Source organism: Stenella coeruleoalba (assembly GCF_951394435.1).
Source record: "Stenella coeruleoalba genome assembly, chromosome: 19".
NCBI lineage: Eukaryota > Metazoa > Chordata > Mammalia > Artiodactyla > Delphinidae > Stenella > Stenella coeruleoalba.
Genome location: NC_137165.1, coordinates 32,199,892 through 32,225,828, shown reverse-complemented (window position 1 = coordinate 32,225,828; position 25,937 = coordinate 32,199,892). Strand labels below are relative to the sequence as shown.

General features: G+C 35.8%; 1 protein-coding gene across 2 annotated transcripts in view; it reads right to left on the bottom strand.

Annotated features, from left to right (window-relative positions):
- Positions 1-680: 680 nt before the first annotated feature.
- Positions 681-25,937, bottom strand: part of CLTC (clathrin heavy chain) — a 61,840-nt gene continuing 36,583 nt past the window's right edge. The window contains exons 14-33 of one of the 2 annotated variants that reach the window (XM_079905172.1): positions 25,087-25,250; positions 20,737-20,862; positions 19,960-20,102; positions 18,273-18,507; positions 15,642-15,764; positions 14,458-14,603; positions 14,040-14,223; positions 13,650-13,842; positions 13,045-13,202; positions 12,685-12,849; positions 12,450-12,557; positions 12,200-12,367; positions 11,912-12,061; positions 11,689-11,820; positions 11,462-11,572; positions 10,440-10,610; positions 9,841-10,062; positions 8,544-8,564; positions 4,817-4,892; positions 681-2,448 (exon numbers count right to left, since the gene is read on the bottom strand). In XM_079905172.1, the coding sequence (XP_079761298.1) occupies positions 2,324-2,448; positions 4,817-4,892; positions 8,544-8,564; positions 9,841-10,062; positions 10,440-10,610; positions 11,462-11,572; positions 11,689-11,820; positions 11,912-12,061; positions 12,200-12,367; positions 12,450-12,557; positions 12,685-12,849; positions 13,045-13,202; positions 13,650-13,842; positions 14,040-14,223; positions 14,458-14,603; positions 15,642-15,764; positions 18,273-18,507; positions 19,960-20,102; positions 20,737-20,862; positions 25,087-25,250 (2,921 nt within the window). In that variant the 3' untranslated portion in view covers positions 681-2,323. The remainder of the gene's footprint in view (positions 2,449-4,816; positions 4,893-8,543; positions 8,565-9,840; positions 10,063-10,439; positions 10,611-11,461; positions 11,573-11,688; positions 11,821-11,911; positions 12,062-12,199; positions 12,368-12,449; positions 12,558-12,684; positions 12,850-13,044; positions 13,203-13,649; positions 13,843-14,039; positions 14,224-14,457; positions 14,604-15,641; positions 15,765-18,272; positions 18,508-19,959; positions 20,103-20,736; positions 20,863-25,086; positions 25,251-25,937) is intronic. The other variant, XM_079905173.1, reaches the window with a different exon arrangement.

The window sequence follows — 25,937 nt, the reverse complement described above, 5'->3', positions numbered from 1 at the left end:
TATCAGATTTTTTTTTTGGTATAATGTCTATATTTGGATACTAGGGAGGAAGAGGAAGAAGCGTTCTTCCTAGGGAGGCAGATAACTGTTTACCTCCTGAAAAGTTTCCTATGAATCTCTTTCCCCTTTTTCCCTCCTGTTTCAGTTACCTTTAGAGAGTGGTAAAGAACTCTTAGTACTCTTGGTTTTGTTTTTAGTTCCTTCTCCCAGACCATCGACCATCATCCTATTCAGAGGAAAGTTAGGGAAGATCCCTTAAATTACAGTTTATTACCAATTCATTGTCTCTTACTGTATAGCACTTACTACTGCCCAGTATTGAGCTAGGTGTTTTGTAATTTAAACATACTCCTACAAATAATCCTGAAAATTACTCATAGTGTTAACTTACAGGTGAAGGAACAAGCTCAGAAGTTCAGCTTGCTCTCAATTTGAACCTAAGTTATATCCTGCATCAGTTTCCCTTTCTACTGTAGCCCATTATGGATGGTTTTTAGGGGCAACTCAGTATCAGACACCAGATTAAAACAAGGCTTCAAAAAACAAACAAACAAAACTCTTTAAGTATGCTGTAAGAAAACCTTTACTAAAGTATTTTAACTTGTTTCTATTAAATGGGAAGGGAAAAGAGAAAAATCTCTTGATTTTGACAAAGATGAAGGAAGGGGGCTGAGATCCAGGAGAAACAACAGGATGCCCAGGACCTGAGCAGCAAGGTGTTTTCCCTATGACAAGCCAAGGAAGGAAAAGGGATTTTTTCAACTAATACTATAATTTCCTATAGGAAGATTGGGGGGTTGGGAGGAGGTGAAGGTGGGGAAAAGCAGGAGTTCTAAGTTTTAAAAAAACATTCTGTGGAGTTTATGGTCAATGGCTTGACCTAGAGTTACAGAACAATACAAAGCTAGGTTAGGGGGCTCTAACTATTGAGAATTAACAGTGAAATGAACTTAGAGTAACATTCTCAGCCATAAGCAAAAAAACTTGAATTCAAACACTGGTTTAAAAGAAATCAACTTAAAATACCCACAATTTGGGGGCCTTTACAATTCATGCTGAAGAACAGCATGTTAACTACATGCTTGTATAGTCTTACTTCAATATAATTTAACATCCATGATCTCTTCATAAATGAAATACTTAGATAAACACCTAAAGTGCCCCCTTGGTTAAAATGATGGAGGTAGTAGAAGTGTAGCCCACTTCAGCACTGACTGGTTCTTTAGACAACTGCATGTACCTTATTAACTACTGGAGTGCACGCAGTGTAATGCAGTGTTTTCACACGTCCCAATCTTCATTCCACTTTTGCTCTCATGCCTTCCTATACTGCCTCAGTATCCAATATGAAATGGTTCTTTTGGTTTAAGTTTGAGAGATATTTAAGTAAAACTGCCATTCTACATGTTATTTCCACAGTCCAGTAATTTATTTTAAATGAGTAATTTCAAATTCCACAAACAAAACTGAAGAACAGCAATATTTTGTTTGAATTCTTTCTTCTGTACACTCAGTGATCTAAAACACCACAATATCCAACATACACAAACCTCAGGGAAGGGTTAGTAAATACACACAGATTGGAATCATGGTGCTCTTTGTTCCTGAATGGAATGGTCCCACAAAAAAAGCACAGGATACAGCACAACGTAAGGGCACCTGTTACATATGAAGTGAGCAAAACCACACTAGCATTTTCTATATGTGTAATGAGGAAACCTGCATAGGTTAGAGGGCCTTTTACGCTCATTTAAAAGTCAGGCAAGTTGTCTGTAATGCATTTTTCAAACAATTTGGAGAGCACTGCAATCCAGTGTAGGATATGCTGATTAGTGTTGTCTTTGTTGGCATTGACAGTCTTGCATGGTCACATACCAATATTTCTGCTTTAGCTTTTCTTTGAATAAAAGAGATTTAAATGCATTTAGACAATACATACTGTAAGCTGTTTACATACACTAAATTTAAGAGATTCAATATTAGAGTTTTTTTTTTTTCTTTAAACACTACGGAGTGCAAATCAGGTTCTTCACAACAGATTGAATATTAAGCACTTCTTCAAAGAATGAGGGGGAAGAAAAAAAGCCCAAGTGAATAAAACACTGAAACTATTCCCCTTTGAAAATAAATTCTAAAATGATGTGGAATGTGAAATAAGCTTTTAACATACGTGATCCAAGTTTACAGTTAGAAACAAAAAGTAGTCCTTCATGAAATAAAGGTTACAAGAACATGTGCCTGTTTTCCCCCGTTATAAACTGAGAAGCGGGTAGAGACGATGTTTCGGTATGAAAATAGGCGACTACAGGATCAGCTTTCCGTCTCACATGCTGTACCCAAAGCCAGGCTGTGGCTGCCCATAGGGTGGTGCAGTATAACCATAACCAAAAGGTGCCTGGGGAGGGACTGCAACACTGGGTCCTGCTGTCAGCATCAACTGGGGCTGACCTACAGAAGAAAACAAAAAGGAGCAGGGGTGGGGGGCAAGGAGGTGGGAGAAACTGTTAGCATCGTAGGATGATCACACCCCAGTCTCCCTACTCTAGCAACATAATTCATTCTACTTTGAATGAATTTTGTGGGGGCACTTCTGCCTGTCTCAATTTCACCATGACAGTCACCCTGAGAAGGGTCCTGCCTAAACAGCCAACAAAAACCATGCAGGGCTGAAGGCCAGAACTGTAACAGTGATTATGTTACTTCATACATCATTTAAAGCAATAAGCACATGCATGCTCGACATGCTTAGGCAAGACATCTAGCAATAAGCCTATCACCACACGGTGTTTGCACATTTTATTTGGTGACAATATAATTAGCACAGGGGAACAATTTTTTAACATATATTTTTAACACAACTGAACTTTTATAGTTAGATTTAAATTCCTGATTTGGACATGTCTAAATGGTAACAAAACCAAATGCATTTCTAGCAAAGTATCCAGTACTAAAAAAAAAAAAGAAGTCAAAGACAAGGCATATTCAAATATGCATTAGGTGTGAAATACATTAGAGGATACAACCTCTTTCAAATACTAAGTTAACACTCTCATGAAGTTTAAATAGTTATTGACACATACAGGAAACGACCTGTTGAGAATCTGGCTTATTTAGAGGGAGAATACACCTAACACCTCTCCCCACCCGCTGCAAAAGAGGTACTACTCTTAATCTCCCACTATAACGTAAACCTAGGGCGAGATTTCTCCCACAAGTGACCTCATGTCTCTCCTTTTTTGTGAATAACAACCAAAACCGTCTTCAGTGAGTGAACTCTTCAGGAACCAGCAGTTTATTAAAAAAACACTTCTAACCTTGATACTGACATCTACCTTGAAATTTCAACCCCATTTTCTTTTTTTTTTTTTTTAACAACATAAGCATTTTATTTTTTCATTAAGCTTCTTAGTTTCTTAGTATCACAATGGAATGATGAGAAAACAAGAACAACAAAGAAAAACCCCATGAGTCTGCAAATCTCTGACAAACAGCAGAGACTTCAAGGCAATTGAGGGGGAGGGAAGGAGAGGCTTGAAAGAAGTGCCAAAGTAGTGCCAACATCATGCCTCTCCTTAGCCGGCTGGGCAGGTGGAATGGTGAGAAGGTGGCACTGTCACAGCTGTCCTTGGCTCAACCCCATTTTCAACTGCCTACAAGCACTGACTATGCATTTAAATACCCTGAAGATAAGCCAAATTCAGTAGATGCCCCCCAATTATTACATCCACCCTGTTTTTGTTTCTACTGTTTCCTATATCAAATATGTCAAACATCTTGCTCCCATCTCTAAGAATCTACTTTATGTTCTCCAACTTTATCAAAACTACCCTGTCCTCTAAATTCCCAAAGTCCTTATCTATAGTAAAAAAGAGATAATGGCATAAGAGATTTGTATACTATCATTCCCTTTAGCAGGTTGAGATACAGCAGCCATAATTTTATACCCTCCTCCCAACACCACCTGCTTAAAGTGCTGTAAACTATACCCTTCAAATTCGTTGCTCAAATCAATCTGTTCACCATGAGTGAAATGGAAAGGGGAAATATTTCAGAAAGGCACATGTAAGAAGAAATTAAATTGCCTTAAATATTCACTGAGAGTCTGAAGATCCTATCTCTCTGGAAAGTTCTCAAATGGAAATGCTATCCAGTTCTCTGTCCTAGTCAGAATTTAAAGAGATGTACTATTTCTGTAAAGTACACTTAAGATGACCTTGGCATGTTCTCTCACCTTTTGTACTTCTGAAAATTGAGCTCACCAACACATCTTTCTCAATAATTCATGAATAAGCAATCAGTGACCAGGCATTAGGTAAATTAGGTTATGATCTCAACTGACTTTTTTTTTTTTGTGGTACGCGGGCCTCTCACTATTGTGGCCTCTCCAGTTGCGGAGCACAGGCTCCAGACGCACAGGCCCAGCAGCCGTGGCTCACAGGCCTAGCCGCTCCACGGCATGTGGGATCTTCCCGGACCAGGGCACGAACCCGTGTCCTCTGCATTGGCAGGCGGACTCCCAACCACTGCGCCACCAGGGAAGCCCCAACTGACTGTTTTTTGAGATTACCTTTGCATTTAAGATTATCTTAGTGAGTAAAGCAACAGAAAAAAAAAAAAAAAAAAAGATCATCTTAGTGAATAATGTCAATGCCCGCTTTACGACTGTTTTCAGAAAAAAAATAATAGACTTATTCCTTAACTCAGTGAGCTTTTTGCACTTTAGAGCTTACTACATTTCTATTTTGAGATAGAATCCCCACAGAATGAACTGTTTGTCTACTATATTTCTGTGAGGTTAAAGAGAGAAAGAGATTACCATAAACAATAGGTTGAGTCTCTGTAGCTTGTTCTTCTTCTTTTCTCAGTGATTCTGAAGCATCTAATTTATCCACCTGGAGAAAAACAGGTAATGGTAATTAGCACCTCAAAAGTATTATAAACCTAGTTTATGGCAGAAAGTGGAAAAGCCTTAGTATGTTAAATTTTGTCAAAATAAAACAGACTAGAGTAGAAAGAACATTCTCAGCCCCCCTAAAATTCAATGGCAATGTTCATACTTCAGTCAAGGTGATTTTTAGCACTGTCATTATAAACCCTCAGGAAGGAGGGATTTATAAATGCCATAAAAGCTCACGCCAGGCTAAAACTGGGCATGCTAGGATGCAGCCAGCCTGAGGGAGGGAGACAACGAGAAGGAACCACTTTCTCAAATGAAGTTTAAACCCTATCAAAGATAATAATAATGAACTCATGACCTGGCAAGACTTCCCTCCCCAAAGGAAATGGTATTCAAAAAAGTGAAATGAGTCTAGTGACTGGATAAGCACTTGTGCAGAATGAGCTATCTTTTGCCAACTGTGCACAGCTTCTGTCAATACTGATTACGTGTGGACTGAAGTTTAAGATTCAAGTGGCTCCACATTCAATCTTTTTATATAAAGACAGGCTGCATGTGTTGATGCTCTGTTTTCTAAGAAGGAACTAGGAATGCCTGATTTTCTCCCAACTTCTTTGAGGAAGACATTTTTTGCTTTTAATTAAGCCAAAGAAGCAAGTGGCTACTATATGCTAGCCATTCTAAGTAAAACTGGATAGTATCAGACAGAAATAATACTGTAGAGGAGTCCAAATATATTAGTGGAAGAAAAGAGCTGGAATACATAGATCCTTCCACTAACTAGTTGTGTGACCTTGGCAAACCATTGTACTGACCCTCAAATTTCCTTGTCTATATAGTGAGTCAGTTGAATGAGATAATCTACAGAGTTCCTTCTAGGATTAACATGATTTGAATCTGGAATTCTGTGAAGGACTGGGGAGAATGACATTAGGACACTGGGATTAGGGAATCTCCACCATACCACTTCCATTTACCTTTTAAACTGTACTATATTTGTCTCTTAGACTGTATTTAAAAGTCTTATAGTTGGTCTATCATTATACTTGAAGTAAAACTAAACTTCAAATCTCAATGTTATCTATTATAGTAGCTTTCCTAAGTGCGCTGAGATGGGAAGGCAGAGTGCAGGAAAGAACTTTTTTATGAATGTTCACTGCATGTTCTTCAAAAAAGGCAATAGTGAAAAATCACTCACAAAAAAAGACATGCAGACTTCACTGAAAAGGCTATTATAGACTGGGTCCCAAAAAGGTTAAAGCAGCGCCTAGTCTCTATTTGAAATTGTTTAAAATAGTGTTTCAATCCTCACATAGGCCATTAAGGTTAGGACAGTATTTTATACATATTTTAACTGTTTCTATTAAATACCATAAATGTGGGTCTAATCCATCCTAATTTGTCAGGGAGCAAAATGTGAGAAAAGTAAGCTCAGGTAGACTCTAGACATCTTCAGATAAAATGTGGCTTTTCTACCCTAGGAAGATGGGTTAGTTTGCTTTTGTATACCATTTTTCTATTTTATAACCTAAGTGCTCATGTGTTACAAATTACCCCAATATCGAATTAAAGACTACTATGCAGTATAAGTACCATGAGAAACACCCACTGTTTGGCACCCAAACTTAAAACAAAAATTACTGCAGCTTTATAATTTAAAGCACAGTGTGTGCCATCAAGGGCAGTCAGATGGGGTTTTGTTAACCTAAATAGTTATACAAAACTATAAGTATAGCTAAAGAGGTTATACAAAAAAAATATGGATGCGTGTATGTTAATAACTTCTAAGAAGAAAAATCAAACAACAACAAAAAACCACCACTGCATAATACATTTCCAGACTTCCAAGGAAAGGAATCTAAAGTGAACACGTGTTTAAAAGTTAATGTCTGAGTCAGATGTTGAAGACAGAAGTCCTATTACAGAAGTACATTAAAGACTTAGAAGAGCTAGCAATGTCACAATGCCCAGGCACAGACATAGGCAGGTTGGGCATAGGGATGAAACAAAAAGTAACAACTTTGAAGGAGTAATATCAAGCTAAGCAAAAAAATTTTTGATTTTTCTATTTAATGGGACAGCCTCTGGCACAGCAACATCCAATTATTGTTTCCACTGACCCAATTTAGACTGCTCAAAAAAGAAAAGCAGAGAAGGCTTTTATGAACACAAGCTTTTGTTAAGAGCTGTAACAAAAGTTTCTGATCCTTGGATTAAAAAAGAAAAATTACAGGTAAGTATGTCACTGAGTTCAGTTCCATCTGTACTACTGAAAATTCACTATAATGTAAAAGGCTTTTCCACAAAGACTGCAATATGCTGCAGAGGAAAAGTTAACATGCAGTCAGTTACTTTGGTGTATGTGTGCATGAAAAAAAGGCAAAAGTACTGAAGCAAGAAGTGAGATCTGAAGATGACTGTTGCTATACAGGCTCTCAAGAAACACACACAGCCCACAGCAATGCTTTAAGAGTTTCAAAAGTAGTATGATGTAATTGCAATGACTGTTGTACATGCTTGATTTAAAACAATGCATAACACTGCAGTTCAATTACCTATTTTTCACACACACGCTTTCTAACTGCCTTGCTTACTAGCTGCTGAAGGGCCTCACACACGATGCATTTTACTCAGGTTTGCCCTAAGTTCCAATGGTGACTCCAGTTTGGTTCAACATAATTCCAAGGCACTGTCCCCCCTCCAAATTCTTTTCAATTGTTTCAACTGTCCTTTACCTTCCCACCCTTTTCTCACCACAATTTGATACCAGAGGTAAGTTTGTTAAGTTTGTTTCATTTATACTGGGATGGAGACAAGCCAATGAAGGAAGCAGTGACCAAAAGGTACCTAAATTTGACCTTGGACAAGCCAACGGATGGATAAGAGCAAATTTGTAGCTTCAGAGATGTACCTTATTACAGAAAGTATAAGTTAATATTGTTTCATTATATACAGAAATAATCCATGTTGCTTAGCAACAATTACAGCAAGCTACTCTGATGATTTTAAAAGTTTTGATTCCTCTTGAAAATGGACTAGCACCATAAGAACTGGACACCTGGAGAAACATGAGGAAAGTCTCTTCGGAAGCAGCTAGTATCTCTCGTATCTACTTTCAGCAAAAAATTAGTAAGAATCAAGAGATCAGAAACTGGATCACAGTCCTTCAATACCAAAAAAAACCCCAAAAAGCCTTTTAGGGCATGTATATACATATATAAATTCAGCAACTGTCAGGCACGCTTACAAAATAAAACCAGAGGCTGTTTAATTTTACTTAGAGTATTGAGAAAATCCTATTATGGTCCAGATACCCTGACAGGGAAGAGAAATTTCCTGAAACTTTGGAATTAATATGGAAACTCAACATGCTCAGTTTTTAATAATATATTTAAGAGAGACTGTGAACCAACTACTGATTAGCCTCCTGCCCTTCCTAAAGCCTATTAGCCGATTAGTAGCAAACATCTACTAATGTCCTAGAGCTCTATTATAGTTATGTTTCAAGGGACTTGCAGAGGCTTTAGTGAAAATTTATCGGGGGAAAAAGCAGCAGCAGCAGTGTAGAAAAGGAAGGAAAAAAAATCATGCAAATTCCTTAGACTTAGTCCTCCAGACTTAAAGATGGAAAAGAATCAACTTTCACCTTTTCCTTTATTGCATCAACCTGCAAAGGAATTCAGAAGGTGCAGCTTAGAAAAAAATCAAATTCCATATTGAGCATAAAAAGGTAGAATCAGCAACAAAGGTTTAGGGGAGAAACATCTAACCACTAAAAAAGGTATGAGAAAAGTGAAAATAAGGGCATACTGGAAGCAAAACTTAGAATTTTTTTTTTTTTTTTTTTAACTTCAGAGCTTATCGCAGAAGAGTTTATGCTAGAGTCAGTGTGAAAGAAAGCAGCTTAATCACTAGTAAAATTTACAGCACTTCGGTTAACAGCAGCTTAGAGCCAGGTCTCACAAGTTGGCATTATGCATAAGAAAAGAAGCTATTCTCATCTATGGCTAAGACACAAGGCGAATGTTTTTCCTCTTACGCTGGACTTTAAGCAGTTTATACACAGAAAATGTTAATTCTTAAAAAATTATAACTAACACATGATATCTAATTAGATGGCAGCCCAAGGAAATATTCAGTTATACTGGGGGTTGTTAGTAGTGCTCTTCCCCCTACTTTAACTCAGGCATTTTGAAGAGATCAGATATGAAACTCTCATTTTAATAAGCATGTTTTGCTTTGACAAAATGGATTCTTTAGGACCATTTAAATATGTTCTATAGTATGGAAGCTAGTAACTGTTGAGGACAGGGGTAAGTAAAAAACATCTTAACATCAAAAATGGACATTAAGATGAATAAGTGAATTTTATAAAATGATTATACCCCCAGCTTGTTTAATGCACTTTTACGAAATGTGTCATTAATTGTTAACCTCCTACAATATTTTTAAATAAGGGGTTAAACTATCAAAATATTGAGAAGATTAACAGGTTATTAAGAATATAGGTGTAGCTTCCCTAGGGGAAACAGACATACATATTAAAGTCAAGAACCGACCAAACAGAAGGGAATCTACACTACTAAGTTATGGTCATCTGAGTTACAAGAATTGATTTGAGGAAGACATTATTTTGACAAAAAGGTTTCTATCAAACATTAAAAAAAAAACAAAAACAAAAAAACCCATACAACATGGACATAATACTATTCGCCCCTCAGAAATACATTCTGAGGTATTCTGAGGGTAAACATTCTGACAAGTTATGTTTGAGTTCCCTTTCCATTCAATGTCATTTGTGAGATATTAAAAATTACTGGAGGATAGGAATATTTTATGATCAACTAAATTACTTCTACTAGAGAAAAAAACATTTGAAAACAAAGTCTGTACATGGAATTTTACATATCCTCAAGATAATTAGTTCTCAGAGGTGCCATTACCTTTGTCAGGTATTCCTTCATGACCTGGATGAAATAGGGCATGGCAAAATCCATGATATTGTGCCTCCATGCAGTTTCCAGGACAACATCTGGCCTTAAAAGATCATAACAAGTAAAGAGACAAGCTCCAAAGCACTCTCTTTTTTCTTCCTGCAAAAACCACTGTAGGAGTTCTTCAGCCAACTCAGTATCTTTAGATTCAGAGGCATACTGCATTGCATCCTATTTAAAGGAAAGGATGAAGGTCAAACATTAAATTCAAATACACTGAACTGGTAAACTAAGTAATACAATGGGGAAAAAACCTCCCAGTTATATCATTTAAATTAAGGATTTCCTGAAAGAAAAGGAAAAGACAAGGTAAAGCTTTTTTTTTTTTTTAAAAACAAAGAGACGTTTGACATAAACATAAGACAGCCTCCAGAATCAAGAAATCGACTTAATTATCATCTCCTCAAGCAGGAGCTTAAAGGCAGTTCTCATACTTGCAAAAACTAATACTTTTATAGACCATAACCACTTATAATATACCATTCCAGGGTTAACACAGATCATCTAGTATTTGGCTTAAGAGCCCCACCCCCACCAACTTTATTCACCTTGTACAGGCTATCTTTCTTGCACAGCTCCACACTCTGTTTCCAGCGATTGTTGCCTTTGAAGAGATAAGCAGCAATTCTTCTGAACTCAATGAGTTCATGTTTTTCCAAACGCTGAGCAAGCGAGATATTGTCAAAGTTGTCATAAGCATCTATCGATGTTCGCAGAGCCTTAAAAAATAAAACAAAGCCATTCAAATGCCAAACCAGTATTTCATTTTAGTTTAAATTTTATGTCCCATCGTTCTTGATCAATGAGCCATTATTGTAATACGACAGCCTAGATTCAAGAATCAAACCGCAAAGTTGTAATATGAACAAGTATCAACATTCCTCAATCTAACTGTTTAACAATAAAGTCCTTCAAGGCACTATAAAATTTCTAAAGGTACCATGTTTTTCTCCAAAGTTTTCAGTATCAAGGACTAACGCGAATGGTTATGAAATTGGAAGGATTTGTAATCTGGAGGGTAAGGTTTTATGCTCTAGGTAAACTCCTGATACAACTCAACATGATATTCAGTCATAGAGATCAGCATGGGATCTGAGACTGAAAAAAAAACCATGTTGACAGTAAGAGAAAGACAAAGGCAACTAGCTTAACTTTAATTCTGTTTTTGCAAAATCCTTCACAAGGGAAAGTTTACTAAGAGACAGGTACTAATATGCTCTTGGGCAAGAAAAAGACTAAAAGAGTTAATACTGTGTAAGTTTTATGGACTAGTTTAAGAGCTCAAAAACTTTTTCAACTCAGTCTACAGTCTAGATGTTTAGGTATTTTTCTAAAGCATTAACTTGGACAAGATCTAAGCAGAATTCTGCAAACTTGGCATTTAATTAGGAGACATCAGATTTACCAATCCTGAAAACTTCACTAAATTTAGATCTGTGGCACTCAAGTACCTACTATTTACAGTCCTAAGGGATGATGGGCTTTTTGTTTTTACTGCAGAACATACCAACTTTACAACTCAATGATAACCTGACTTTTGAGAATACATGAAAGAACCAAAAAGTTTTACCTGATAATCTTCTTCTGTAATAAAGAGGTTGTTCAGTGATTCATTCACAGATTTGTTGTTGTGGTTCTGGACTGAACGCAAATACGGTTTCACCAGTGGTAGCTGTTTAACCTTTAAAATAAGAGTTTGTTACAAATGTCGTACATTGCTAAAGTTCCATGGACAAAAGTTATCCAAGAATGTCTTAGCTCCTTGCTATGAAGTTTTGAGGTTTTAAAAATTATTACCTTGCTGAAATAATTGACTGCACGAGTATGATCCAACCGTGGAGACAGCACCATCAGCAAATCATTTAACAACAGTGGCTTGAATTCTAAGTAGAATTGTATTGCTCTGTAGTATAGTTCCACATTGGCAACCTAAAACAGCAAAAATCCATACATGAGGTAGAGTTACTTCCTAATGAGCTTTCTCTTTCTGAAGACTTTCTCTTCTGAAGAAGGTACACACCTTGGTAATGATATCTTTGAACTGCCCTTCTTTCCACGCATCAGTCGGATGATTCATCATGGTAATTATGGCATTATCATATTCTTCGTACTTGTCATACAAAAACACCAATTCTGCCCAAAGATGAGCTTGTTCTGCAGCTCTTAGCACCTGCATAAGAAAGATTTAATTGCTTTAGATAGATAGGGGTCTCTAATTCTAATTAACAGCAAAAAACACCTTTCTTTTAATTAAAATTAAAGTATTCATTTTAGCTACAGAGTTGCCTTAAAATTAAAGGTTGGTTACCTTAGGAATGTTCACTCTGGACCAGAACAGCTCCAGGTGCTCCCGCATTTTCTGTGGCTTAAACTTAGAATACAGAATAGCTAATTCGGTGAACATTCCCATATGAGCTCGCTCAAGTCCCAGTGCTGCTTCCAACATGGTTATCAGCTCTTCAAAATATCCACGATCCTAAATAAGAGAAAAATGCAATTAAAGACAAGAATATCTGTGGCAAAAGATCTCAGTTAATACAAAAGACTCAGTTAATTACCTGATAGTAGTTGATAAGTTCCTCCAATTCATCTGCATGTACTACAATATGAAGCCCACACATTTGAGCGAGACGGAACTCTTTCCCATCTACACAGGCAAAGCAGACCTACAATTTAAAGAATTGCAATTATGTGAACTCAAGTGTAAACATGGCTGGTTAATTCAATTAATCAGTTTAAAGAACATTCCTAAATAGCATCTTAATTCTTCACTCAAACTGTTGTTTAGATTACCTCTTTCCATGTTCGAGTACTGTTAGCTTTCCTAGCTCCATCAACAGCTGCCTGATATTCACCCAGGTGAACCAGAGTAGATGCCAAGCGTCCAAAATTGGAAACATTATTGTACAACAACTTAGCAGCATCATACATTTTTTCATCATAACAGCGGTCACCAACCTGAAAAAAAAACAAAAACCATTTTCAGTAAGCCTAAACTTAATCTTCTTTCCAAAGTTACAACTCAATTTAATACTAAGAAACAATATTTTTCCTTAGAAACTTTCAGTTGCCACTTCTTGATCCTACTAAGCTAATGAAGTTGCTCAACTATTTTTACACTCCTAAAAAAAAAAATCGGAACAGGAAACCCACTTGCTGGATATGAGCGTTATTTGGCCCATTGATGAACTCTTCTAACTCTGCAAGGCGGTTTGTTTTAGCCAGTGCAAATATCAATTCTGTCTCCACATAGGATTCACGAGCCTTCTTACGGGCCATCTGCAAGTACTTCACCAGTTCTTCCCAGTTTCCTAGGTATAGAAAAACAAATAAGTAAACCCAAACACTAACATACCAACATTTATCTTTTCACTGAAGCAAATGAGAATTGCTATTAATTTCCCCTTCAAAGAGACAGTATAGAGAATAACAAATATAAACAGTGAAAGGCATCAAAACAGTGAAACTTCTATTATGCCTCTGTATTATTACTGACCAAATGAATAGCTGAATCCCCTTTTTCCTTAAAGTTATTGGATTAGAGATAGGTGAGAATTTTGAGACTTCAAAACAGAAAATTAAACTTCCCCATGGAACTTTTAAATTCACAAAACAGACTCTCTTTATCTGAACTAAGACGGAGGGCAAACAGCCATGCAGTCTCTAACTCCTACTTAATACAGAAGAGACATATAACTTAATGCTTAGCTTAGGTACATTTTCTGAGGTGGCAAACACATAAAAGTGAGAAGTCATACCACTAGTATTGGCAGCCTGAACAACTTCCATGTAGGATGAAGGATCATCTGCTTTGATGTAAGAATCAATGGCTTCTTTCACCATTCCTTTCTGTAGCTGGGCTTTTGCGAGCTGACTCCAGACTGCAGGTTCATTGCAGCGTTCAGCAAATTCATATGCCCGATCTAAGTTTCCAATATGTTCGATCAAGACCTAGGCAACCAATTTTTAATCAGAGTTACAGTACAATGAATCTTACCACACAGCAATTACATTTAAACGGTTAGGATTTTATTGCTCTTCTATTGCCACAGCAATAAATTATGCCCATTCTCACAGGACAATACATACATTGAATCAAGACAAGGTACTACATTTAGTAAATCAACTCAGGTAATCTGTAGATTTACCTGCACTGCTGAAGTATTGACGTCAAATTTCCGAAAAATGGCAAATGCTTCTTCAAACAGCTCATTGCTGATGGCGATATTGGCAATATCTGGGGCATCATAATTATCCAGGCGGTTAATATATTCCATAACACGGGTACGGTCAGCCTTGATTGCAGTGAGGATGAGGAGGTTTTGCAGATTCCTTTAATAAGAAAGAAAGATTTGAATGCAATGTTTGAAAAGCTCATTAGTCATAAAGAAAAAACACTGCAGATAAAGAGTATTTCGCCTCAGGAGGTAGGGTGACAAGAGGGTATTAGAAAAGTGAGAATTTAGACAACATTCTTTAATCTTTGTCTCTGTTCCTTCTCCAAACTGACAGGTTATAATTAAAGACTAACTATAAAGAGCCAATAGATCCCTCTTCACAGGATACCTGTGTTCACTGAATACAGAGTTATCAAGGACAATTTTCTCCAGCAGTTCAATGAGTTCATTAGGAAGGTCTGCAGTCATAAAAGCCTTGACAGTTACTGACACTTCTTCAGGGTCCTGAGTCTCAGACAAGGCTGTCTGTACAACCTGCAGAGGATATACAGTGAATAAGTACTGAGAGTCAAGGTGGTTTTGATGATATTATCTAATAAGAATAAGCTGGCCTCAGTAGAAAATGAAATAGGCAGAGAAGAAGGAACAAGATAAAATACCTTTAAATTTACCACCCAAAGGTCTTTTTACATAAATCCACATATACCTGTAACATGTATACTTTCGTTCTCTTGAAAAAAAATCACCCTAATTACATAATTTCTAGCTTTTCCATGATTAAAATATTATCCATAATAACCACTCCTCATTATCACTTTAATGATTACATACAATTCAACCATACAGATGTGGCATTATATACTCAGTAATTCCTCTATTTCTGGCTATTTGCATAGTTCCCAGATGCACCAATGAACATTTTTTCTAGGAAGCTTTGTATTAACTTGGGAATTTTCCTCAGAAATGCTTCCTAAGAATGAAAAATTAATATTCTTTAATTTATTCCCTTCTATATTTATACTTCTACCAACAATTTTAGAACCATTATTAACAACCTTCAATTTTTAAGGTTTTAAAAAATGTTTTCAATTTTTATATAGATATAAACCCGCATCTCCTTTGCAGGTCTATGCTTACTCTATTGAGATTTATTTAACATTTACCCACTAGGTCATTTGTATTTTCTCACCAATTCTTATCCTTTGCTGATTTACCACTGTCTTGAACGTTTCTGATCAACTGAGTCACTTCTCAGGTATTAGTAAATAGCAATTCTTATTCATTTTATTAAATGTTTAATTTACTGTTATCCTTTTAACTATGATGAATTGAGGAAGTCTTATATAATTAAATTCTCTCTTTCGGGATGTATTTTCTTCGAGAAGATATATTTCACTTTTGTTAACATTTATGATATATATATATTTTAGTACAATTTTTATTTTCTTCTACTTTTTACTGCCATCTCTCATAGTTAAATATGATCCATTTGAGTATATTTGGTATATGATGAGGCAAAAGGTGTTATTCATAGTTAAAAAGATGAGCCTTAAACACATTTGCCAATTTTACCTGATCGATGAGAGGTCTCCTGTAAGGATTGCTTTCCAGCAGCACACTACCCCACAGTTCTGGATCTTTTCGCCGTACCAGATAGCGGGAAAGACTTTTGAAGAGGGAATTCTCATTGCAAACCTAAATGATATTAAAGATTAATTTCATGGTAAGAGATAAAACCTTTTTATAGACTGACTTTACTTTTAAAAGGTTATTTCCTATCATTATACCTAGTTTATTTTTTTATAGCAAAAAAAAATCCATTACTTTTACATGTATCTTTAATAGGTCACAACCATATTTTTCTTATTAAAATTCAATCAACAGAAAAAACATACTTATTAATTTTTGGAGGCTTTTAAAAAGCACCCTGATGTGGGATCTATATTTGGACTTCATATTCTACTCTACTAGACTATCTATTCATGCACCAGGATGCCAAGTTTTAATTATAGAGGCTCTGTAATGTGCTTTAATAACTGGTAGGGCTAGTGCACCTTCATAGGTTTCTTTTCAGTGTTTTACTAACTATTCTTGTGTGTTTATTTTCCCATGTGTATATGCATACATATATTCATATATTAATGTGTATGTACATAGATGCATTATATCCTAGCTCTGACCACTGGAAGACCCTAGAAGGAAATATACCTAGAGCCTAGATCTGGGTTTCTAATGGTACTCCCCACTAAAAGGGATCAAAGTTCCCCAGAAAAATGAATGATCCAGGGCTGGGGAGGGTATAAAATGAGCATGGTATAACTTGTTGGGCCAGGAAACAAAAAAGTGCTCCAAGAGCAATGAGACCACGACACAAAGCCATGAGAGGCAGGTTGATGGGATTTTTATCAGTCAAAACTGGAGTAATTTGAAAATCAAAACAATGGATTATAACCCACAGAACTCATGAGTGCATGAATATATGCATGCTGACTGATAAATGCGGAGAAAGGGATAAAGTTGGAAAATCATTATTTTGCAACCAACACATTAAGACTGGTTGAACAAGAATCAATAGATTCAAAACTGGGGGGCAGGGGAGCCATACATACACACACACGCACGCACACACACACGCAAACACACACACACACAGTAGGATTCTCGCATTGTCTTAAATGTCTCTTCACAAAGTACTTAATATCTGCAAGGGGAAATCTATTTATACAATAGGAGAAATTGACAACTTGATAAAAAGTGACCCCCAAAATGAAGGACAAAAGGACATTAGGTGCTTCTGCATGTTATAGCATGAGAAAAACAAAACATCACTTAAGTAATAAATTTTGGATGGAAACGTACAATCTAAATCTAATCAGGAGGAACGATAAGAGAAACTCAAAGCGAAGAACATTCTATTTTTTTAAAAAAGACTTTTCATTTATAAGAAATATACAGAATAGGTGAATCCACAGAGACGGAAGGCAGTTTGGAGGTTGTCAGGGGCTGGAAGGAGGCAGGAATATGGAGCAACTGCTTAATGAGGACTGGATTTCCTCATGTGGCAATGAAAACTTGGAACTAGAGAGAGGTGTAGTGATTACAAACATTGTAAATGTACTGCAACTGAATTGTTCCCTTTCAAATGGTTAATGTAATGTGAATTTTACCTCAATAAAAAGTTACACATAGAGAAAAAGACTTTTTACAGTTATGTCTGTCAATAAAAGACAAAGAAAGTGTAAAGAATTGTTTTGGATTAAAAGAGACAAGATAGATATGACAAGTACATGCAATATGTAATCCTAGACTGGAGGGAAAAAATTTCTTTTAAAAGACATTACTGGGTCAATTGACAAAACTGGAATAAAACAGACTGTAAAAAGTATTCTACTTGGGTCAGACTGACTGAGGTTGCCATCTACAATGTGGTTATGAAAGAGAATATCCTTATTCTTAATAAATACACAATGAAGAGGTATAAGGCCATGAGGTATGCAATTTATTCTCATATGGTTAAAAATTTAGATGTGTCTATACATACATACACACATATATAAACATATACATATATGTGTGTGTGTACATATGAGTGTATGAGAACATAAGTGATAAAACTAGCGGGGTTAAATGTTAATGGGTGAATATAAGCTTAATCAACTACTTGAGCCAGTTTAAGTTCATAATTATCAGCAAAGTTTTTTAAAAGAGCATGTATCTTCCAAAGATGCTCCATATTACCTAAAACCACTCTGAAACTCTCAAAATTCACTAATCCAACATTATATATCAGGTTTTTAAAAAATGCAGTCTTGGGACTTCCCCGGTGGCACAGTGGTTAAGAGTCCACCTGCCAATGCAGGAGACGTGGGCTCGATCGGGGAAGATCCCACATGCTGCGGAGCAACTAAGCCTGTGCGCCACAACTACTGAGCCTGTGCTCTAGAGCCCGTGAGCCCCAACTACTGAGCCCGCGTGCCACAACTACTGAAGCCTGTGCGCCTAGAGGCCGTGCTCCGCAACAAGAGAAGCCACCACGATGAGAAGCCCGCGCACCGCAACGAAGAGCAGCACCGCTCGCCACAATTAGAGAAACCCCACACACAGCAACAAAGACCCAACACAGCCAAAAATAAATAAATAAATTTACTTTGAAAAAAAAAAAAATGCAGTCTTCTCTGTACACGTTCAGCTAGCAGTACTCACATTAATAAGTTCCAGATCACACTGGCCACGTTCATAAGCAACACAGGCTAGATGTGGATCTCTCTTCTCACAATACTTTCCAACAACACGACTGTCATAATAAGGATTTTCCCGAAGAAATCGCTCTGGGTTGTTATTACTGTCTATGTAGATTTTGGCTAAAGCATTGTGAGTAGCAGGCTCTTCACAGCCCTCATGAATTCTAGCCTCCAGCCAAGGCAGAAGCAGTTTCAATCTAGTAAAAAAAAAAAAAAAAAAAAAAAAAAAAGGAAAAGAAACACACAAAAAAACCCCACATATACACATATTATATTATAAATAGCACATTCTTGACACACTATGTAAGTACCTTATGGTCTATAATGTACTTTCCCATACACTATTTTGAATTCTCAACACGCCTACTACAAATTGCGAAACTAAGACTTGGAGATGGTTAAATGATTTGCCCAAGATTACACAGAAGGTATATATAAGACTGTCTTTCATACTCTCCCAGATCTATCTGCTACATTATCTAGACAGGATATAGAAAAAAGAAGATTATAGGCTCATAGATTGTTCTTAAAACTGGACAAAATGGCTGGACTTTGGATAAGTTTTGTTTAGGAGTAGGATAGAGATGTGGTATGAAAAAATAGGCCTGATTATCTGAAGTTCCTTTTAATTTTCACACAAGTAACATACAACATTACCTAAAGCCAAAAGAAATAGTACCCTAAATATATACTGGGAAAAAAATCTGGTAGCTTTAGAAGCTCTAGCTTTAATACCTCTAGCAGTCATACAATCACTCCACCAAGGGCCATGGTTTTGCCAAGTTATAGCTTATATTTCAATGGTCCAGATGACCAACACTCTTTTACCATGGTTTAAATAACAAAATTGTTACAACCTATAATCACTTTAGTCTCAAACTTTAAAAATTTCTCAAACATTTTCTGAATGTTTGAAACATTCAGATATACACTCTATGAATACCATTAGCAGAACACCTGTACCACCTCAGGTTAAAATTAAACCCCATTCTTGATAACCTTTTCATAGCTACAGTAACCTCCTACTATTATACCAACCTCCTACTATTGTACCAACCCACTAACCTCATTTACTACATCAGCACTTTCTGAACACAAAATGTCCCGGCTAAAAAAAGACTTCACTGTATAAGTATTAGAAGCACTCACACTATGTTCTCCTCTACTGGAAATTCATAATTCATATTATCATATCAAGGTTCAATTTAAAAATGAGTTTAACCCAGAGTTACACAGGGAACTCTTTTCTTTTGTCATGCTTGAGACGAATTTATCAGAGAAGAATTAGTTATTAAATATGGTGGTATCATACCTAACCAAAAGGAGGCTTTTTACATAGTTTACATTAAAAACATATAGCTACATGGTTTGACTCTGTGTATAAATATGCAAAGAAGGTGATCAACTAGATTAACAGATATTCTATATGACAGCTGTAATAGTTCAGAAAACAGTTTTGGTTTTTTTTTTCAGAAATAGAGCAAGCTACAGCTAGCTTATCACTTCTAAATTAGGTATCTCCAGGGAATTAAGGTCCATGAGTTACTGAGTAGCTTTTAGGCAACTGACAGGTCATACTTCTATTCATTACCAAGCTAAAAGAGACTAATAATTTATCTTTAGTTATGAAGATTAAAACAGTACTACACCTGTTTCTTTTTTCAACCTCAGCAACAAGCTCATCAGTAGAGAATTGACCTCTTACAACAAGAATCAAGTTTTTAATGACATCTTCAGAGCAATCAACATCAAGTAATCCTCCAATAACCACAGGAAGTCGACTTGGATTCACCTATGGTTTAAAAAAAAAAAAGAAGAAGAAGAATGTCATTACGTTACTAATAAGCAAAACCAAAAGGAGTTTTAAAAAATAAAACTCATTTCCCTCTTCAAGCTCAGTTTTAAAATTCAGTAATAAACTGAGTCTAAATTTACAACTAGACAAAGAAATTTAGCAGGAAGTCTGCCTTGGTTAATTAATTACTTCAGCATTGCTCCAAAGGACAAATAAGTCCAAAGAAGCTAAAGTCACAGAATGACTGTGAAAACAAAAGGCCTCCATCATAGCAAAACTGCCTTTCTATTTCTGGAGTTAGAAGGTGAAGTTTCTAATATCTTTATTTAAGATGGTTTTAATACTATGCTTTGCAGCCTATGGCCTCCATACGGATACCACAAAGGCTATCAAATAAGTAGGGTGTAGGCCACTCAATTTTTTCAACTACAGCAGTTCTGTTTTGTTTTACCTACTTGGAATGCACGTAAAATTTTAATCAAAGAAAGGATTCTGCTGGAAAAAAAAAAAGTTGAAAGCCATTGTAGCAGACCACTCTTACTGGACACAGAGTTTCAAAAGGATGAAGATTTCCAGTGTGAGCAGTAAAATCTACAAGATTATATTTTAAAGTTATCTAAGTATTACTTACCTTCTGTACATATATCTCTATATACTTTTGAAGATTATTTCTATATAAATAGAGCACCAAATCATGGACAAAGTCAAATCGATCACACACAATGATAAGTGGTAACTGATCTGTTAGCTTTGCTTCCTGGAAAAAAAAAAAAAAGAAACCTTAATTTTCTTCTTCTGTGAGTTTATCAGTGTAAAATATGAGAATCTGTTCTACACTTGTGGGAGAGGCTCACATAAACTTGGCTACTCTTAAAAGTGCCCAACCCAGTTTCCATAAATTTTTATGAAGTAATACCTAGAGTCACAGCAAAATACCAGGTCCTTTCCACATACAATCCTTTACAAAAAAAGTAACAAGACTTGTGAGCCATCAGTGGCGCTCAGGATATAAAATCATCATACTGGGACTACTTTCATTAATAGTAACAACTGAATTTGTAGTTGATTTAAGAGGTATAGTCACACTGTCAAAATTAGGCATATTGGCTCACTTTTGTTTCAAACTGATGACTTTTTACCCCTCCCCATTCCAATCTATATGGCCGTCTTCTAACACTGTTATAATGAAGCCTAAAAGGAGCAGCATGATAGTGATGGCCATGAATTTAAATATACCACATGTTGCTATAAAAAAAAAAAAGATTTAAAAGATAAAAAGCATTTAAAGCATCTTTAAATTGCCAACTGCTTTTACCGTTACAAATACCAAGCTATAATCCTACTTACAGATTGACATAGATGTTATAGACAGGTAGGTAACACTGTACTGGGCATTTACCTGATACATGTCCTGTTACATTCCACAGACATTAGGTACAGCACAAAAAACAACAGTTTCCATCAGGAATTCATTTATATACAGTGAAACATTCCTCAGTAAATGATTCCTCTACGGATTGTCTACTGAAGAAGAACTAAGCAGGACAGGACTTTCCTCAATGACAGCCACAAAAAACGTTATTTGCAAGGTTAGAATAAATCCTAAGTCTAGCACTTATAAGTCACCCAATTATAAACAATTATAATTAATCTATGAAGTGTTCAGAGAACACTAAACTAAATCTGGAGTCATAAGAAATCCTGAATTAAACAAACAAACAAACAAAAAAATGGCTGTAAATCTGAAGTGGAAGTCCAGCTGCAGATTTTTCCCATCAAGGAAAGTCTAAAGCAAGTATTATTTAGCACCATGGAAACTCTGTACTAAGAGCTGCTATAATCATTTCTAAAGAGAATGTTTGATCTACCTATGCAAAAGATTTTAGCAGGCCAAGTTTTTCCTACTAAACACACATCAACACACTAATCTTCTTTATCTTGTTTAATATACATATAAAATATTACCTTCTGCATTTTACCACTTAGGGAGAAAACATACTTGGCAAGTAATCTAAGATTACTTAGGTATTCTAGTCTCACGCGTGGGTGGTTTAAGATTTCTGCTGCAGAAGACAACTATTTGTATTCACAAAGAAAATTTAAATTTGAAAAAAGCAGACAAAAACTGGGATACTTTCTTGATTACCTAAATTTGCATATGATTTCATATATGAAAATAATGCTATTAATATTTAAAATTTTTATTTAAAGGTTACCCTTTAGGTATTATGATTAGAAATTTTAGGATCAAAATTGCAATTATATAAACATATTCAGGTTTTCTTAAACATAAAGTTTGGAGATATAGCAGGGAACAAAGTAAGCATTCCCCAAAGAGACTTACATTCTAGTGGGAAGAGACAATGCTAAGTGTTATAAAGAAAAAGAGAACAAGACAAGGGGGAAGTGAGGATGGAACTGGAATAGATTTTATTTTAGACAGGGTAATCTGAGACATCCTTTCTCGTGACATTTGACTGGAAATCTGAAAGAAGGTAAGGGAGCAGGTCATGAAGGTCTGAGAGGTAAGTGGGAAAGGGCACAAGCAAAGGCCCTGGGGCAGCAGAGGGTTTGGGGAGTTCCAGGAATAGCAAGCAGGCCAGTGAGGTTGAAACAAAACCTGGAAAATAAGATCAAAGGTAGCAAGAGGCATGGGTCTAAAGAACAGTTTTACATTTTCTATGCAAGGCTACAGTTCCACAAGGTTAGGGCACGAGCCAAATAATGCTACTGACACTATTTCATCCTGCTTACAGGTTACTCTAAAGGAGAATTCATATTCTATCAACCTCTGTATTCCTGGTGGCTAGCATGTAATTGGCACTTGTCTAATGTTCAAGATTAGATTCAGAGACGTATTTTTCTTATTATCACAGTTTGCATACAACACCAGTTATAATACAGCTAGTAACTCCAAAATGAAGTTTAATAACAGTGATGATGAAATGTAGCAACCTGCTACAAACTACAGATCAATAAGGAAAGTGAGTAAATGGTTTAGTATGTTCATTCTCATTACTGGGGTGAAAGGCTGAATATCCAATAGTAGCATATTAGCACTGAGCTCCCATCTCAGATTATTTAATGATAAGAGACTAGGTTTTTTCCTCTAACTCAGGCTGGTATTAAAATTCCTTCAAGGAGTCAGGAATAACTTAAAACCAAAAAGAAACAAAACTTGCCTGCTAGAAAGGCTGACAATACCTTATTTCCAAGGCCCACCAACACAGCTTATTAACCACGGTTATCACTTGAACACCTATGGCATACAAGGTACTTGATAAACACAGCTTGTGGTTGAAGAAACCAAGGCTGAGGCACCTTAGTTAACTGGCCTGAGGTTAACAGCTTTATAGAAAGAAAAGGAATTTGAACCATGTCTGACTTTTCAAAAGCCCATAATTCACATCCACTCTCCTCTATCAGACTTGTATCCAATTCACAAGTATGGAGGGGGATTCCTCATCTAATTAGATCTCATGGAATAAGCAATGTAAGACGGCCACATCCTAGTTTACTGAGGGTTTTTTATGAAGCTCAAGGTCATCATAATTAGGTAAAAATAGTTAACTTAGTCCTGCTTTACATATATATGACAACTCAAATATTACAACCCAATGCTCAAGAAATTACAATTGAAGCATAAAAGCTGAGAGCTTAATGAAAACAAATCAGTGTGGATCTGGTAGTATTTTTAAAAAAAGGAAACAGTACTGTCACTCAAAGGAGGAACTGGACTGGTGTTATGGGTACACTAGTCAAGCACAGAGTATCAAATCTTTCTCATTTGGACGTTTTTTTTCTGACACCAGGAAGTCATGGGTTCAAACATATACTAGCCAGGCTCCTCAGAATATTCATGATGGCCAAGACATTATAAAGCTATACTTCTGGAGAATGTTTATCTTTTAATATAAAACATAGGGCAACTTCAGCACTTTAACTACATCATTACACTAAAACACCTAGGGGTTTAGCTATTTAATCTAGGTATTAAGTTCTTCAGAAGAAGAATCAGCTAAAACAACTATAGATTATCTAAAAATGATCAGTGTAGGAGTAAGAAAAGCCTGTTCTTTCCTACTAAATTGCACAATGAACATTTTGGTTTTAGTTTCAATCTAAAATTCTTCCAGACGAAAAAAATACTTAAGAACTTTATATACAATCTCTGGAATCATTTAATATATTTTTAATATAAATGTAAAATACGTAAATATGTATTTTGGGGGGATCTGAATGTTCTGTAGTTTTCCTAATTTTTATAAACGACTACCAATTTTAAAGTCTTACCTTCCTCACAAAGTAATTAGTAGGTATGAGAATAAAGGTAAAGTTAAGTTAACCATTAAACAAAAATTAACTGCCCTCAGGTATGCTGTAAAGGTCTAAGAATCTTCAAACAATTACTCTTCATTCCAACACAGGCAGTTCTTACTTCTCCATAACCAAATTCGTGTCACAAAGCTGAGGGTTTTTTTGTTCAATTGTACCTTCAATTTATGAATTACACATGATTAATATTTAGTTTCTAGAGTTAGGCTAATCAACGACAGAGATTAACCTATGTCCTTTACACAACAGAACCCTTTGCATATAATACAGGCCCCTTAAAATAACACTGAGGGCAAGCTGATCTTAATATTCAAAAAGAGCCTAAATGATATTCTAAACACTGAGCATCTACAATCACTTTTCAAAAATTTTCTTCTAAAATTAAAGTGAAAGAAAGGAAATTCCTTAGAGATAGTGTTATTTTCCTCTTCTTTTAAACAGATGGTCATTCTTAAGTATTATTTACCAATTTCCTTCCTTATTTCAAAGGAAACCACAGAATATTAAATTTGGAAGAAATAATTCAGCATACAATTTGAGAATGCTAAGAATTTCACTTTTAGGGGAAAAAAATATTTTAAAACTGTGAGCAAACCTTTGCAGAACTGCCGATCTTCAACCCAACCAGAAAATGCATTACTCTTACCTTGAGAAAATTCTTGACTCGCTCAGGATCATAGCAGTTGCTTTCTCTGCAGATTCTTTCTACTTCTTTGATCTGCCCTGTCTTGCAAGCTGCCTGAATATATTTAAAGTGCACATCTGGGTCCTGACTAAAGTTAACAATGGATCCCAGAAAATAAAAAAGACCTTAAAGAAACAAATAATTGAAATTAAGCACAGGTGTACCTTTGAGAGCGACAGACCTGAAAAATACTTAAGCAATTAAAAAACATTATGTCAATTATACCTCAATTTAAAAAACAAGCAAAAACCCCCACAGTTATACTGAATAGTCCCAAATAAAAACTGGTTGCTCAAAAAGCTCAATAAGAATATTAAATAGTCCACTAATCAGTTCAATAAATGGATTTGTACTTTAATCCCTACAGAACAGAAAATTCAATGTTTTCTAGTAGTTGAGAAATAGGTGACAGCTATTTAATACCAAAGCTAATTATCATACCATATTCCATATGAGAAATTTTAAATGAAGTCCACTATAGCAGGTGTTTCTCTATACGCAGTTAATAGGAAACACACAAAAGTAGCTTAAAAAGAATTTAATGCAGTGCCGTTCAACAGAATTTTCTGCAATGATGCAAATATTCTATATCTACACTATCTAATACAGTAGCCACTAACCACACGTGGCTATTGAGCACCTGAAATGTAGCTAGTGTGACTGAAGAACTAAATTTTTAATTGTATTCAATTTTAATTATTTTAAATTTACATAGCTACATGTGGCTAGTGGCTACTGTACTGAATGAACAGTATAAATGTAGTGCACAGTTAACACAGAAACTGAAAAAATTAAGAAAACTAGTAGGAATC